A 15,025-nucleotide genomic window follows, 5' to 3' on the forward strand; every position below is an offset into this window, starting at 1 on the left:
CCCCTTGCCTCACCATCATCTAAGCCTTATGGTGAATTCGGCCCATGCACCCTAGAACCAGGCGTACTTGCTGGGCATGCGCACTCGGCACCAGGTGTCCCAGTTCCCTTAGGCACGGCGCCCGCTTCCGGGGCGGGTCCGCGAGACCCGGAAGTAATTAGGAAGCTGGGCCGGGAAGTCGGAATTTGGATTGTTTGCCGTCGTTTCTCCGCACTCGCTAGTCCTGGCACTGCCAGCGCCGCCGCCGCCGCCATGGGGAAGCGACAGCATCAGAAGGACAAGATGTAAGTTGAGCCGCAGCCGGAGCGGAGCCTCGCTCGGCCTCAGTGCCCGCCTGTCCCGCACACCGCGCCGCCCTTCTTCCCTCTCTCAGAGCTGGTTCCCGGAGCGGCTCGTAAATGGCGCTTCGTGCCGGAAACCTCTGCCCCTTCCCCAGGCGGGGAATTATCCCGCGTTCTCCCATCCCCAGCGCCGAGGTCTCCCGGGCTCCCGGTTCTAACACGCCGTAGGTGCCGTCTTCTGAGCGTGGTCCTCCCACTGCCTTGGCGCTGGGCGAGCACGGGCCCCTCTGCACTCCCGAGCTCTGCTCCGGAATCAGCCCCTGCCTCTCCCGCACCTCCAGTTTCCCTGAATGCTGGTTCATCCGCCTACAGTCATGTCCCGGAGCCTTGCAGTTTAAAACAAAACTAGTCGTGCCCCATGCTCCCCTTCAGCTGCCACTGTGATTTGTTGTTTTTTCTTTCTCACAAGACGTGAAAGACTTGCGTCTGCTTGCTGTGTTCTGATGTCTTCTTGAAACTACTCCAGGCAGGCTTGACTCCCCAGCACTACTCGTGTCAGGATCCTAGTAACTTCTCTGTTGCTAAATCTAGTGATCAGTTCACAGTTCTCATTTTGTTGGGCTTCTCAATAGCATGACACAGCTGACCACCTCACTCCTTCTGAACACCTTCTTTGGTATGTGGGACATCATATGCTCTTGGTTTTACGTCTGCCTCAGTGGCGTCTCTATCCTCAGTCTCCTTTGCTGGATCCTCTTTCCTCTCCCAGAGTTCATACGTCCATGCCCTCCACGTTTTTTCTTCCCTTTATGTTCTTTGTGATCTCCCCTCTTGCAGTAGTCAGCTGCTTACTCAACATTTCCAGCTGGAGGTCTGATAGACATCTTAAATTTAATATGCTCTTCCTTCATCTCCCCTCTGTCAGTGGTCACACGGACATTGGATTTCTTAGAAGTCTGGGAGTTAGCTTTGAGGCCTCTTTTCTGCGGCTCTCTCCTCCCCTTGTTCATCAGTAAATCCTGTGGCTCTTCCAGGAGCCACTTCTCATTCATCCAGCAACCGTCCGGTAGGAGAAGTTTATGCGCACTCGTCCTTGAACCATTGTAGTTGCCTTCTGATTGGTTTTCTGCTGCCTCTCTTGCTTGTCCCTCTCTACACAGGCTCCAGGGAAATGCTTTGAGGACTTACGTTAGTCATGCCAGGGCCTTACTCAAAACCCTCCAGCAGCTTTCCATACTGCTTAAAGCCAATCCTTAGCCCTTACCAGGCTTGTGGGGCCCCGTGTGACCTGACCACCACCCTTCTTCATCTGCTCCTGGATGCTCCTGTGTGCTTTTCTTCAGCGACTTCACCCTTTTCTGAAAACACAACAGCTTTTCCTATCTCGGGGCTTTTATATGTGATAAGCCTGCTTGGTCTCTCTACCTGGAAAGTTCTTCCCTCAAATCTTCACATGGCTAGCTCCTTTGCATCTTTAAGCCTTCTGTTAAATTCTGTTCATTTCCTTCAGAGGAAAGCAGGACTATTTGTATTTGCTTATTAGTTTGTGTATCTCTGTGTTCTGTTGTATTAACCACTATGTGTCTGACACATAGCAGGTGTTTTATAAGCATTTGCTGAATGAGTGAAACGATTCAGTCATCGGTTACTTCCAGAGACTGTCCTCTTTATAAAGGGTGGTGGTAGTAAGATTCTCTTTCTCTTCTTCAGGTACATTACCTGTGCTGAATACACTCATTTCTATGGTGGCAAGAAACCAGGTAAGGCATGAAATCCTTCTCTTTCTCTTGGTGTGGATGTGTGTGTATGGGGGGGGTTGTTATTAAGTAATAATGGTCTTCACTACACAGAGACTGTAAAAGTTAACAATGAACAAGAACACAGAAAGTGTAGCAGACAGATGGGTTGAGAACACAGATAATTAACAAAAAAGAACACTGAACACATGAGAAAATTAATCTCGGTGAGGGTATATATATCTATATATATTTTTGTGACAGCATGCCTGAGAGCAACTGCAGGTGGGGGAAGGGGCAGAGAGAAAGAGAGAGAGAGACTCAAGCAGTCTCCATGCTGAGCACAGAGTGGACAAGGCCTTGATCTCATGACCCTGAGACCATGACCTGAGCCAAAATCAAGAGTCAGTTGCTTAGGGGCACCTGGGTGGCCTAGGGGGTTAAGGCTCTGCCTTTAGTTCAGGTCATGATCTCAGGGTCCTGGGTTTTAGCCCCGCATCACAGTTTCTGCTCAGCAGGGAGCCTGCTTCCCCTCTCTCTATGCCTACTTGTCTGCCTACTTTTGATCTCTCTCTCTGTCAAATAAATAAATAAAGTCTGTTAAAAAAAAAAATAGAGTCAGATGCTTAACTGACTGTGCCACCTAGACACTCTGGTGGTGATATTTTTTGACATAAATAAACATTCTTTTTTCTGTCAAGTTAATAATGAAAAGAATGATAATACCCAAGGTTATCAAGGCTGCATTAAAAAGAGCACATTCTCATTAATTGCTGATGGGGGTAAAACCAGCACAACCGTCTTGGAAAGCCAAGCCAGGCCCCACAACAACGTTGTGGGAGAAACCCAACCTTAGTGGCTTATTGCTCTAAGTTTATTCTTGATATACTCCATGTGTTCTACCTATTGAAAGGTTTTGTTTGTTTGTTTTTAAGATTTTTATTTATTTTTTTGGAAGAGGGAACACAAACAGGGGGAGTGGGAGAGGGAGATGCAGGCTTCCTGCCAAGCAGGAAGCCTGAAGCGGGGCTCATTCCCAGGACCCTGGGATCATGACCTGAGCCGAAGGCAGACACTTAACGACTGAGCCACCCAGGCGCCCCTATTGAAAGGTCTTTAACCCATACTAGTGTTAGTGTTTGCACTAGGTAGTTAACATGAACTTTTTCTTTTCTTTTCTTTTTTTTTTTTTTGAAAGATTTTATTTATTTATTTGACAGAGATCACAAGTAGGCAGAGAGGCAGGTAGAGAGAGAGAGGAGGAAGCAGGCTCCCCGCTGAGCAGAGAGCCCGATATGGGGCTCAATTCCAGGACCCTGAGATCATGACCTGAGCTGAAGGCAGAGGCTTTAACCACTGAGCCACCCAGGTGCCCCTACGTGAACTTTTTCTTAACATGGGATTGAGTTGGTGGTAGGAACACATACATGAAGTTATTTATAGAATAAGCTTTCTTTTATTTTCATCTTAAACAGATATCCCACAAGCCAATTTTCGTCGTTTACCTTTTGATCACTGCAGGTAAGAGTTTCGAGTGTTAATCTGTCCCTCCTACTTGTTTCCTGGTACTCGTTATTTGACAGTGAATCTGGTCCTTGGGGATGCATATGTGGGTTCCGTCTGTATTCCCCCACCTAGATCTTCCTTGAACTGAGAGAAGGTGACCTAAGAGTGATAAGAATTAATACTTAACTTTCTGCTCATTCTGTGTCTGTATATTTATACATTGTTTCTTTTAGCTTTTTTCTTACTTTCTAAGGTAAGTAGACTCTGTTGTTAAGCCTGTTTTACACTTGAGAGAGTCAGTATTTAAAAGTGGGAAGTCCCTCACTCTGGCGTCACATCCAGAAAGTGATGCCACTGAGGCTTGAACCCAGTGGTCTGACTCCGGGCCCATGTCTTTCGTGCTTTACTTTTAGTCCAGGGTCTAAGTAGTAACAGCATCAGTAGTAGTCATGATACTGTGAACCCCTTCCCCCTTCCCTGGGAACACAGGTTACTGTTGGGGATGGGGAGAGACCCAAATGTAGACACTCCCAGATGCTTTTTCCCATCATGGTTGGTATGTGTATGAACAGAAGGTGGGTCTGCTGGAGAAGTGGGACTAGCATTAATGAACTCCAGACATTGGGGGTTGGGGGGATGGTCCACTTGGGCCTCAGTTTCCCCAAGCTTAAGCTGTGATCATCCCTGGTCTGGACACATGCATTGTGGATGTGGGGGTGTGTGTGTGTCCCGTTGGTTTCTGATTCTGTAGGTCATGATGGGCCTTGAGAACTGACAGAGCTCTCCTAGTGCTCTCAGACAGACACCACAGGGCAGTGAGCATGTAGGAAGGGCCAAGGGTACAGCCACTCGGTCTGCCCCAGGAGGATCCCATGTAGCATTGAGTGAGGGCTTTTCCCTGCTCCTGGCAGTTGCTCAGGGAGGGTCCACAAGTGAGACCGAGGCATCATTGGTTGGATTTCTCCCCACAGATATTTGTCATCAGCCTCCTGGGAATCTGGTCTCATTCAGGGTGTGCATGAATGGATTTTATGGAAATACTTTCATCCTTGGTTTCCAGTTCCTCCAAGAGGTCTCTAAACTGTGTTTCATCCACTTTTTTTTTTTTTTAAAAGAGAGAAAACCTGATAATGGATTTTTGTGATGGCTGATGTTTTAGAGAGCACAGTTTATTTTTTTTATTTTTTTATTTTTTTTAGATTTTTATTTATTTATTTGACAGAGATCACAAGTAGGCAGAGAGGCAGGCAGAGAGAGAGAGGAGGAAGCAGGCTCCCTGCTGAGCAGAGAGCCCAATTCGGGGCTCAATCCCAGGACCCTGGGACCATGACCTGAGCCGAAGGCAGAGGCTTTAACCCACTGAGCCACCCAGGCGCCCCTGTTTCATCCACTTTTTAACTACCTTGGATTCTGGGTAAAAATGTGCTTTGAGAATATGTCCTTTGAGGCCCATTTTGGAGAAGATGCGTGGATGGTGTCTTGCCGTCTGGAGCTTGCTTTGGCGTTGGACCCTGTTGTCCTCAGCCCCCAGCAGCAGCAGGATCACCACTGGGTTAGAGTAATAGGTTGGCCCAGAAAGGGAGGTGGTGAGGTTGTTCCTTGAGGGCTTTCTGGAGCAGCATCTGGGGAGGTGACCCTATCACTGCCAGGCTGGGGACTGACCTGTGCTGACCCAACTTAGAGATGACCGATTTACAAACAAGCCAGGTCAGCCGGGGCTCTTGATGGCTGGCGATGGAAACCCTGTGCAAGAGAAAAGGGTATTGGCTCGAGGAAGTTTACCAGGTATAATCTCCCTTCATCTGTGGGTTCTGCTTTTTACCCTCTACGAGGTGGTAGATGGCTTGTGGCAGTCTGGGTCTCTGCAGACCCATCTGCCCCCATATCCGTGTATTAGAACTTACCCAGGACTCCTAGGGCACTTGCCTGAGTCACATGCCTACCCCTTGAAAATGTGGGGGGGGGGGTTGTGTGCACACTCTAAGCAGGAGTGGGCCCAGCACCCCCAGACCAGGATTGGCCCGCCAGAGTCTCTTGGGATGAGAGAGGGCAGCTCTCAGTAGAAGAGTGTGGCCTGCCTGCTATGTAAGGTTTTAGGGAGTGGAGTCTAGTCCTGCCCCCCCAAGGCCACCTCCAGGAACTTGTTTTGGGCTCGAACATGTCAAATGACACAGCAGAGAGTGTGGGGAAAGAGAGGCTGCTGTTGCCCCAAGGTGCTCTCAGCACCTCTTGGGACCCTTGCCTTGTATTTATTGGTGTGTATAGGGAGCTTCTGAGGGGCAGGGATGTGGGGTTCACCTCTGAACCAACACCCAGCCCTGGCTGGGCAGAGGAGCCCTGGAATTGTTGGAGGGAAGAAGGAAGAAACAAAGGGAGAAGTCATGGGAGCCACTGTGTGACCTGGAGTGACTCTGCCCTTTTCTCAGTCTCTCTCTGCAGCCCTTCGCCTACCCGGTCTGCACCCCTGAGGGTGTCGTCTTCGACTTGCTGTGAGTTTTCCCTCGACTTTTGAGCTAACAAAGGGGGTGAGATTGTTGACACCCACTCGGGAAGGGGGTATGGAACCAGCTGGGGGGTTTGAGTCTTAGGCACTGCCAAGCCAGGCCACGCTGGGGTCTTGGCAGCCTCGGGAGTGTTGGGTGGCCTCTTGGGGACCCAGGAGACTTCCAGAGCTTCAGGGATGAGGCCATAGTGTTGTTGTGACCCTTGGGTAGGCAGCCTTGCCGGCAGGCACTACTGTCCCTGCCTGGGGTGTCATTGACCTCTCCCCATCCGGGGGTGGGGGCTCCTAGGGTTCTAATTGGCCTACGTATACCTGTTTTGGAATGTTAACAAACTTGAATACTTTTTGTTTTATGAAAGTAGAGCCATAATTTAGGTACACTTTCCCCGTACTGTGTTTTGAAGCATGGTGCTCAGTTTTATGTCCCAGCATAAATCAGCTTCTGTAAATTCTTTTTTTGTTTTAAAGATTTTATTTATTTGACAGACAGAGATCACAAGTAGGCAGAGAAGCAGGCAGAGAGAGAGAGGAGGAAGCAGGCTCCCTGCTGAGCAGAGAGCCTGATGCGGGGCTCAATCCCAGGACCCTGAGACCATGACCCAACCCGAAAGCAGAGGCTTTAACCCACTGAGCCACCCAGGCGCCCCAGCTTCTGTAAATTCTTCATGCTTCAGTCTCTATTTAGAAAATGTGGAAAATACTTCGAAGTTAAAGGAAAAATTTACCATAATAACACTATCCGGGATAACTGTAGTCAACATTTATACTCTTCTTTTTCCGTGAGTTTATTTGTGGTACGTGGTTGGGGTAGTACTGCGAAGACAGTTCTGAATCTGTTTTTCACCCAGTTGTGTCATTCAGAATTCTCTGGAAGCCTGACTTTTGGTGCTGGCCCAGTATTTCACTGTGTGGACATATCAACATTTATGTTTATCTTTTTTTGCTGCTTTGTGTTGTTTACCCATAACCACGATAAAAACGCTGGATATACATTGAAACCCATGTATCCAGAAACACTCCTCACTTCCTTGGTCAAGGCAAGGGGCTAGCAGAAGTGACGCGGAGCGAAGCCCATTCGCACTGCTCACCTGGACGCGGCCCTTGTGGATGTTGGGATCGTCACCGGGCTGCACCTGGTCGCCTGGCTGACATTCTCTCTTCTCTTCCCTTCAGTAACATCGTCCCTTGGCTTAAGAAGTATGGGACCAACCCCAGCAACGGAGAGGTAGGTGGCCGGCATGAATTTTTAAATAATGCCGATTGAACGCTGTCCTCTCGTCTGTCCTTTGTTCTGTGGTTTTTGCATACACATGAGAGCGGTAGAGGACTGTGCATGGGGCACCATGAGTGGGACTGTCCTCCCCTCTCTTCCCCCCACTGTTCCTTTCTGGAAATGTTCCTTACATGTACGTGCGTGTGTACAAACGTCCATCTTCTTTCCTTGGGTCCTGATGCAGTCCCCTGCATGAACCTCACTGTACCTTGCTTCCTCGCCCGTTGGGGTGTTGGAGATCTGAACGTCAGTGTGTAGAGCTGTTCCACGTTCTGTTGTGGCTGCACACGTCTTCTTGTGGGGCTGTTGTGGCATGTTGGAAGTCACCTACTGTTACAGCGGACAGCGACCACCTTGTGCCCATCTCTGGATACATATATGGGGGTCCTCCCAGGACTGCTGGGTCACAGGGAGGGTGTGTTTCCTGTTTCGGCAGCTACTGGCAAATTGTCCTCCAGAGAAGTGGCAAATCCCTGTTCCCCATACCCTCAATAACCACAAGGATCAAGTTTTTAGAAATTTCCTTTGCCTCAGGGTGAGAGCATTTAAAAAAACATTTTAAGATTTTACTTTTAAATAATCTCTACACCCAGTGCGGGCCTCGAACCCACAACCCTGAGATGAGTTGCATGCTCCACTGACTGAGCCAGCTAGGCGCCCCTTAATTGGTGTTTTTATTATGAGCAAGGTTAAGCAGCTCCTTCTCTGTCACGCACATAGGCCCAGTGTCAGGAATTCTGTGCCACTTGGGAAAAGAGCCCCAGAGCCAAGTTCCAGCATAGTCGCCTTTTCTGCCCCCCACTGCGGGCCTCCATCATAAACCTGTGGGGCTGCTGCCTTTCCCATACTCTGGTGGTCCCTTTATTTCTTGGGGCCCTCTTGTTCCCTTACACTGCGGCACAGGCCCATTTCTTCAGTTCGCAGCTGCAACAGGCAGGGCCTGGGAGCTTTCGGCTGTGGGAGGTGGGGGCACTCCCCAGCAGGGAGCCGGGGATGGGGGGGTGAGGGCCTTGGGGAAGGGTGTTGGAGCAGCGCCGTTGAAGCTGAGACCCGGGGATGGAGGCAGATGGTCAGAGGCCATGTTAGGGAGGGCTTGAAGGCCCTGGGGGGAGTTTGGGTTTGTGCTGGGGGCACTGGAAGCTGGACAGGGTTTCATGCAGAAGCATGTTGTGATCTGGCCTGTGTCTTTGTTTTATTTCAAAGAGTTTATTGATAGAGAGCACACAAGCAGACAGAGAGACGAAGCAGGCTCCCTGCCGAGCAGAAAGTCTGATTCAGGGCTTGATCCAAGGACCCTGAGATCATGACTTGAGCTGAAGGCAGATGCCTAACTGACTAAGTCACCCAGGCACCCCTGGCCTGCGTTTCTAAGGCTCAGTTTGGCTGTGGTGTAGGAAATAGGACTACAGGGAGGCAAGGTGGAAGGTGGGAAAGCAGCCAGGGGGCTGTGCCCTTGTCTGTGCTAGAGGTGCTGTGTGAACTTGGACCAGGATGGAGGCTGAGGAGGGGGCACAGAGACTGGACCCATGGTTGTTGTTACAGATGGACCTGTGGGCCTCGCGGGGTTGTCACATGAGGGTCTCTGTTTTTCTGGGGCTGGGGAGAGCCCAGTAGGAGCCTTTTAGTGCAGTCCCATCTTGGGAGGACTGGGTCACTTACGTCCTGTGCCAGGGATGCCTGGGACAGGCAGGTGGAACTGGGTGATCCAGCCTGTGCTTGGTGTTCCAGGCCAGTGGGGCTTCAGCAGGAAGGTCTATCCCTTTGAAGCAGAACCCTGAGCGGCAGGAGGGATTTGGGTGCATGGAGTGGGGCAGGCAGTTGGGGTGGAGGTGGGATGAGGAGGGCCAGCAGGGAGGGTAGGGACTTCTGTGCGACCTTGGAGGACAGTTGACACCAGGGGGAGGTGTTTGAGGCCAAGAGGTTTTTCACCTCATGAAATATGGCCTGTGTGAGGAGGAATAGCGGGCTGGGCGAGGCGGCTGGTTCTGGCACTGTGGAGTGGAGAGCTGGCCGGAGCCAAGGGGTTGGAGCCTATCTGCTAAGATGAGGCCCTTCCCCAAAGGGGAAGACAGCAAGCTGGCTGAGGCCTGGTCAGCTCTGTGATGGAGACCCTGGCGGCCATGCAAGGTGGAGGCCACCTTCAGGGAGGCCCAGGAGGACCTGGGTGCTGTGAGGCTTGAGGGGGAGGTTAGTGAGGGGGCGAGCAGTGTGAACGGTGTCCTGGTCGCTAGCCTAGGACAGGTGAAATGTCACTGGTTCATTACTTAGCTGAGGTCTTGTTACCTGATTCCCAGAGGCCCTTCTGTGCTGTCTGGGCTCCTCTGGCCCTTGTGACAGAGTGTAGGGTGCCATTGGCCCCTCGGATCAGGTGGGTGGCTCACCAGTGGTCCTTCCCTGCCCTTGGAAGAAAGGGGGTTAGACTGGAGGGGTCATGCTTTCTGGGCCCAGCCACCCAGAGCCTGTGGGTTTTTTTCTCAGATGGTTGAGGTGGTGCTCGTGCCCTGGTCTCCAGAAGAAGAGCATGCTCAGGTGTCTGCTTTCTCCTTCCTCACTTTTTGTCATTCAGAAGCGTGACTAGGCAGTGTTTTCCTGTGAGCCCTTCTGCTGAGAAGCCCCTGTGGGCTTCTACGGGCTTCCTGTGGGGTCTGTGCTGCCTGCCTGTGCCCCGTGATTGGATTGTGCTCGGGGTTCATTGCCTTCCCTGACATGAGTGTCACGTCTGAGCAGACGAGTCTGCAGGGCTCATCCACAGCCAAGGCTCCGTGCTCTGAGCTCCCAGTGGTGGCTTTCCGCCTCCACCCTACCCCTGGACCGCCTCAGGTCTTCTTGTCCCTGCTTGTCGTCACGGCCTCGGTCTCCTTCCCCATGGATATTGTCATTTGGTTGGGTCTAGGGCACTTTTTGTTTCGGGCTTTTTGCTTCACGGGTGCTCTTTAGGGTCCCAAAACATGTAGCTGCTCTGGGCTCGGCCTCGGGCCAGGCCTAACGTGGCAGCTAAACCAAGGGCAGTTCACCAGGAGCTGGCTTGGCCCATGTCACTTCCCGGGGACCCAGGAGGAGCATGTTGTGTGCAGGATCATGTACCCAGACTGCCTGGACCTGAAGCAGGAGGGGTGTCTGATGGGAGCAGCCTGGGAGTGAGTACCCTGTTGCTGAATGCTCACTGCACTGGTGGCAGGGCAGGGGCAGTTGAGTGGCCACCGCAGAAATGAAACCAGCCGTGGAGGAGCGGGTGAGGGCTGGCCACTGCAGGAGGGCGAGGACATGGGGGCCTGGCCCTGGGTGGCCTGCCCAGCATCTCCTCTGTGGCTCGGCTAGGCAGGGCTGGGCTGGGCCGGTGCAGGAGTGGCCAGGCGCCACTGGGATGTGGGCTCTCAGTTAGGTGCTCCGGGGCACGAAGCTTTCCCTCCCCCCTTCTTGTGGTCTCTCTGTAGTCCCCTTCTCTTGCTCCAATCCAAGCCCCCCCACCTTGGGGCAGCTCTTTTCTTCTGGCTGCCTGGACCTTGTTTTATTGTAAAGTTGCCGATAGAAGAGGTAAACTACAGATGGCGCAGGAACTTTGAAAACTAGAGGATCCCATCACGGTCACTCCACATGTGGGGGTATTGATTCCTCCCCCCCTCAACAAACTAGTCCTAATGCAGAACAGCAGGGGCATGCTCGTGTACTCCCCAGCTAGGTGAAGAAGTAACATTTATTTGTTTGTTTAAGATTTTGTTTGTTTGACAGAGAGAGACACTGCGAGAGAGGGAACACAAGCAGGGAGAGCGGGAGAGGGAGAAGCAGGCTTCCCGCCGGGCAGGGAGCCTAATGCGGGGCTCCATCCCAGGACCCTAGGATCATGCTGAGCAGAAGGCAGACATTTAACCGACTGAGTCACCCAGGCGCCCCTGTAACATTCTTTTTTTTTTGTTTGTTTAATTTTTATTTATTTTTAAAATTTCAGCGTACCAGAATTCAGTTTATTGTTACTATTTTTAAGATCTTATTTATTTATTTGACAGAGAGATCACAAGTAGGTAGAGAGGTAGGCAGAGAGAGAAGGGGAAGGGGAAGCAGGCTCCCTGCCGAGCAGAGAGCCCGATTCGGGGCTTGATCCCAGGACCCTGAGACCATGACCTGAGCTGAAAGCAGAGACTTAGCCCACTGAGCCACACAGGTGCCCCCAGAATTTATTGTTTCTGTACCACACCCAGTGTTCCATGCAGTACGTGTCCTCCATAATACCCACCACCAGGCTCACCTAGCCTCCCATGCCCCACCCCTCCAAAACCCTCAGATTGTTTTTCAGAGTCCATAGTCTCTCATGGTAACATTCATTTTTAACTTTAGAAGTAGTCAGTACATCAGGGCTCACAATAAAAATGTGTCAGCATTTGAGAAGTATAAAACACACCTCCACTCTCGGCCTCTAGGCAGGGGTTGCCCTGTGAGCAGGTCAGCTGCTTAGTGACTGGGGGTTCCGTGGGGCAGCCTCTCTTACCCATGTGACTGCTGGGGCAGTCCCTCGGGGCGGCCCCTGTGGCTCTCCTCTTGCCTGCTGTTGTGAGGGCTCTGCGTGCTCAGAGACCTTGCCCATCTCTCTGCCTCACCCATCCTCATAAGCCTGGCATTTCTTCACATCAGCCCCTTGCTCCTTATTAATTATTAATTTTTCTTCCAGAAACTGGACGGGAGGTCCCTGATCAGGCTGAACTTTGCAAAGAACAAGGAAGGTGAGAGATCCCTTTTACAGCCATTTCAAAGACTGTGCTCAGACCCCAGCACCCCTGCTTCTCACCACATTTTCTGCAGAATCCATCATTCTCCTCTGATCAAGCCGGACACTTAATTTTTCTTTTTCTTTTTCTAAAAGATTTTATTTATGTATTTGTGTTTGTGTGTGAGAGAGAGAGCGACCACACAAGCAGGGAGAGGCAGAGGCAGAGGGAGAAGCGGGCTCCATGCCAAGCAAGGAGCCTGACATGGGGCTCGATCCCAGGACCCTGGGATCATGACCTGACCCAAACGCAGCCGCTTAACAGACTAAGCCACCTAGGCACCCCTTAATTTTTCAAATATGTAGGGGCGCCTTGGCTGACTCAGTCGGTGGAGCACACAGCTCTTGATCTCGGGGATGTGAGTTCAGGCCCCACCTTGGCAGTAAAGATTACTGAAAATAATAGAATGGTTGAAGTGGCAAAGTTATGTGTATTTTGCCCCAATTAAAAAAAAAAAGATGTAACATAATTTTTCCTTAAAGGTCCAGATGGTTTAAAGCTGGGAAGGGGGTAGGGGGTAAAATGTTGAGTTTTGGGCACTGCTTCTCACAAGGGCAGTGGGGGCTGTGAGGGTTGCTGATGGCCTTTGTGTGGACAGTTGGGCCCTGTGGGCATGGACCCTGTTTAGCTGCGACCCTGGTCTGCTCATTGCTGAGGCAAGGGCTGCTCAGAGGCCCAGGGCAGGTGGGGGTGGGGGTGTGTTGGGATTGCTGGGGACTTCTTTGGCTGGGCTTCTCCTCACCGCTGGTTGTGAAGCCCCACGCCAGCCCAGGGATCCTGCTTTCCAGCTCTTCACACCCTCCGCTGTTCTTGTCAGATACCAGAGCTGAGGTGCTTCCCCGCGGGCTCCAACCTTGCTCTTGGCTTTTTGTGGGCCTGGCACAGTTCTCGCAGCCCATGCAGGTGCCACGGCTGAGGTTGTTGTGAGCGCTCAGTGGGTGCGTGCATCCCAGGGAAGATGCTGGGGCCTGACACGCCCATCTTGCCCCAAAGCCTGGCCCAGAGTAGGTGCCGACTCACTGTAAATGAGGGTATGGCCTCAACAAAACCGGAGCACGGCGCTTTGTGGATGGCCTGGGGACTCAGAGCTCCATGATGATAGATAAACACTGTAGACCTCCTGCTCAGAGCTCCGAGCTCTGAGGAGCTCGGAGATCCACTGACTCAGAGGCCCACTGTGTGTCTCATTCAGCACGTATTTACTGAGTGCCTGCCACGTGCAGAGAGCAAAACAGGCCACATCCCTCCTGGAGTAAAAGGAGCTTACACTACAGTAAGGGAGGAAACTGGACAACGGTTCATCATAGTGTCAGATGCTGCTTCTGCCAGCAACCAAAGATAGGGAGTGGGGAGGTGAGGGAGTCACAGCGAGACATACTGACGGGGTTTGTGTGGAAATCCAATGAGACAGGAGGTGTGAGGGGATGTGGGGATAAGCATTCCAGGCAGAGGGCACAGCCAGTGCAAAGGCCCTGAGGAGGCCTCTATTGCTGGGACAGTGTTGAGGTGGAAGCAGGGAGCTACGGTTGGAGGGGTCCAGGGTGGGGATGGTGCAGAGCAGTCATGCAGGACATGGGCACCCACAGGACTCCCAGCTGCCAGCCAGAGAGGAGAGAGAAGATCTGACCATCCGACCATTAACCTGGTTTTATTGTTTTAACATTTTCGACCAGCCAGCACCTCTTTTTTTTTTTTTTTTAAAGTAGGCTCGAGGGGCCCCTGGGTGGCTCCGTGGGTTAAGTCTCTGCCTTCAGCTCAGGTCATGATCTCAGGGTCCTGGGATTGAGCCCCACATCGGGCTCTCTGCTCAGCAGGGAGCCTGCTCCCACCTCCCGCCTGCCTCTCTGCCTACTCGTGATCTCTCTCTGCCAAATAAATAAATAAAATCCTTTAAAAAAAAAAAAAAGTAGGCTCCATACCCAGCATGGAGCTCAGTGCAGGGCTGGAACTCATAGCACTAAGATCAAGACCTGAGCTGAGATCAAGAGTTGGATGCTTGGAGCACCTGGGTGGCTCAGTTGGCTAAGAATCTGCCTTTGGTTCAGGTCATGATCTCAGGGTCCTGGGATCAAGCCCCACATTGGGCTCCCTGCCCTGCAGAGAGCCTGCTTTTGTCTCTCCCTCTGCCTGCCACTCTGCCTGCTTATGCTCTCTCTCTGTCAAATAAATGAATAAAATCTTTAAAAACAAAACAAAACAAAAAAAGAGTTGGATATCTAACCGACTGAGCCACCTATGTGCCCCTTTTGCTTTGTTGTTGTTTTTAAAGATGTATTTGAGAGCGAGTGCGAGCACAGGCATGTGCATATGTGTGAGGAGGGGGAGGGCAGAAGGAGAGGAGGAGAGAGAATCCTCAAGCAGACTCCACGCTGAGCACAGAGCCTGCCATGGTGCTCAATTCAAGGACCCTGGGACCATGACCTGAGTCGAAATCAAGAGTTGAACGGTTAACCAACTGAGCCACCCAGGCCCCCTTTTGGCTTTGTTTTTATTTTATTTTATTTTATTTTTTAAAAAAAATATTTATTAGAGAAAGAGAGTCAGAGGGAGAAGCAGACCCCTTGCTGAGCAGGGATCCTGTTACGGGACTCGATTCCGGGACTCCAGGATCATGACCTGAGCTGAAGGCAGTCGCTCAGCCAACTGAGCCACCCGGGTGCCTCTTTGGCTTTGCTTTTAATTGGAAACTCCAGACAAATGAAAGTAGAATTAGTACGGTGATCCCTGCTCCGTAGCCATCACCAGTTCAGTTCCTGTCCACTCAGAGCTGTGTGGTTTTATCTGTGCTCCCATGTGGCACCTGCTTAGGTAATTTTGAAGCAAATACCAGATACTGTGTCATTTCATGCTTAAGTGCTTCAGTGTATATGTCTATAAACGATAAGGACTTAAAAAGTCATCATAGTACCATCATCACACCTAAACACTTAACAGGAATTCTTTAGTATCAGATATCTAGCCTATGG

General features: G+C 51.3%; 1 protein-coding gene across 2 annotated transcripts in view; it reads left to right on the plus strand.

Annotated features, from left to right (window-relative positions):
- Positions 1-146: 146 nt before the first annotated feature.
- The window catches only part of PPIL2 (peptidylprolyl isomerase like 2), a 30,133-nt gene continuing 15,254 nt past the window's right edge, over positions 147-15,025 (plus strand). For both annotated transcript variants that reach the window (XM_047696742.1, XM_047696741.1), the window contains exons 1-6: positions 147-284; positions 1,992-2,041; positions 3,493-3,538; positions 5,950-6,012; positions 7,200-7,251; positions 11,963-12,014. In XM_047696742.1, the coding sequence (XP_047552698.1) occupies positions 253-284; positions 1,992-2,041; positions 3,493-3,538; positions 5,950-6,012; positions 7,200-7,251; positions 11,963-12,014 (295 nt within the window). In that variant the 5' untranslated portion in view covers positions 147-252. The remainder of the gene's footprint in view (positions 285-1,991; positions 2,042-3,492; positions 3,539-5,949; positions 6,013-7,199; positions 7,252-11,962; positions 12,015-15,025) is intronic.

Source organism: Lutra lutra, chromosome 12, assembly GCF_902655055.1.
Source record: "Lutra lutra chromosome 12, mLutLut1.2, whole genome shotgun sequence".
Lineage (NCBI taxonomy): Eukaryota > Metazoa > Chordata > Mammalia > Carnivora > Mustelidae > Lutra > Lutra lutra.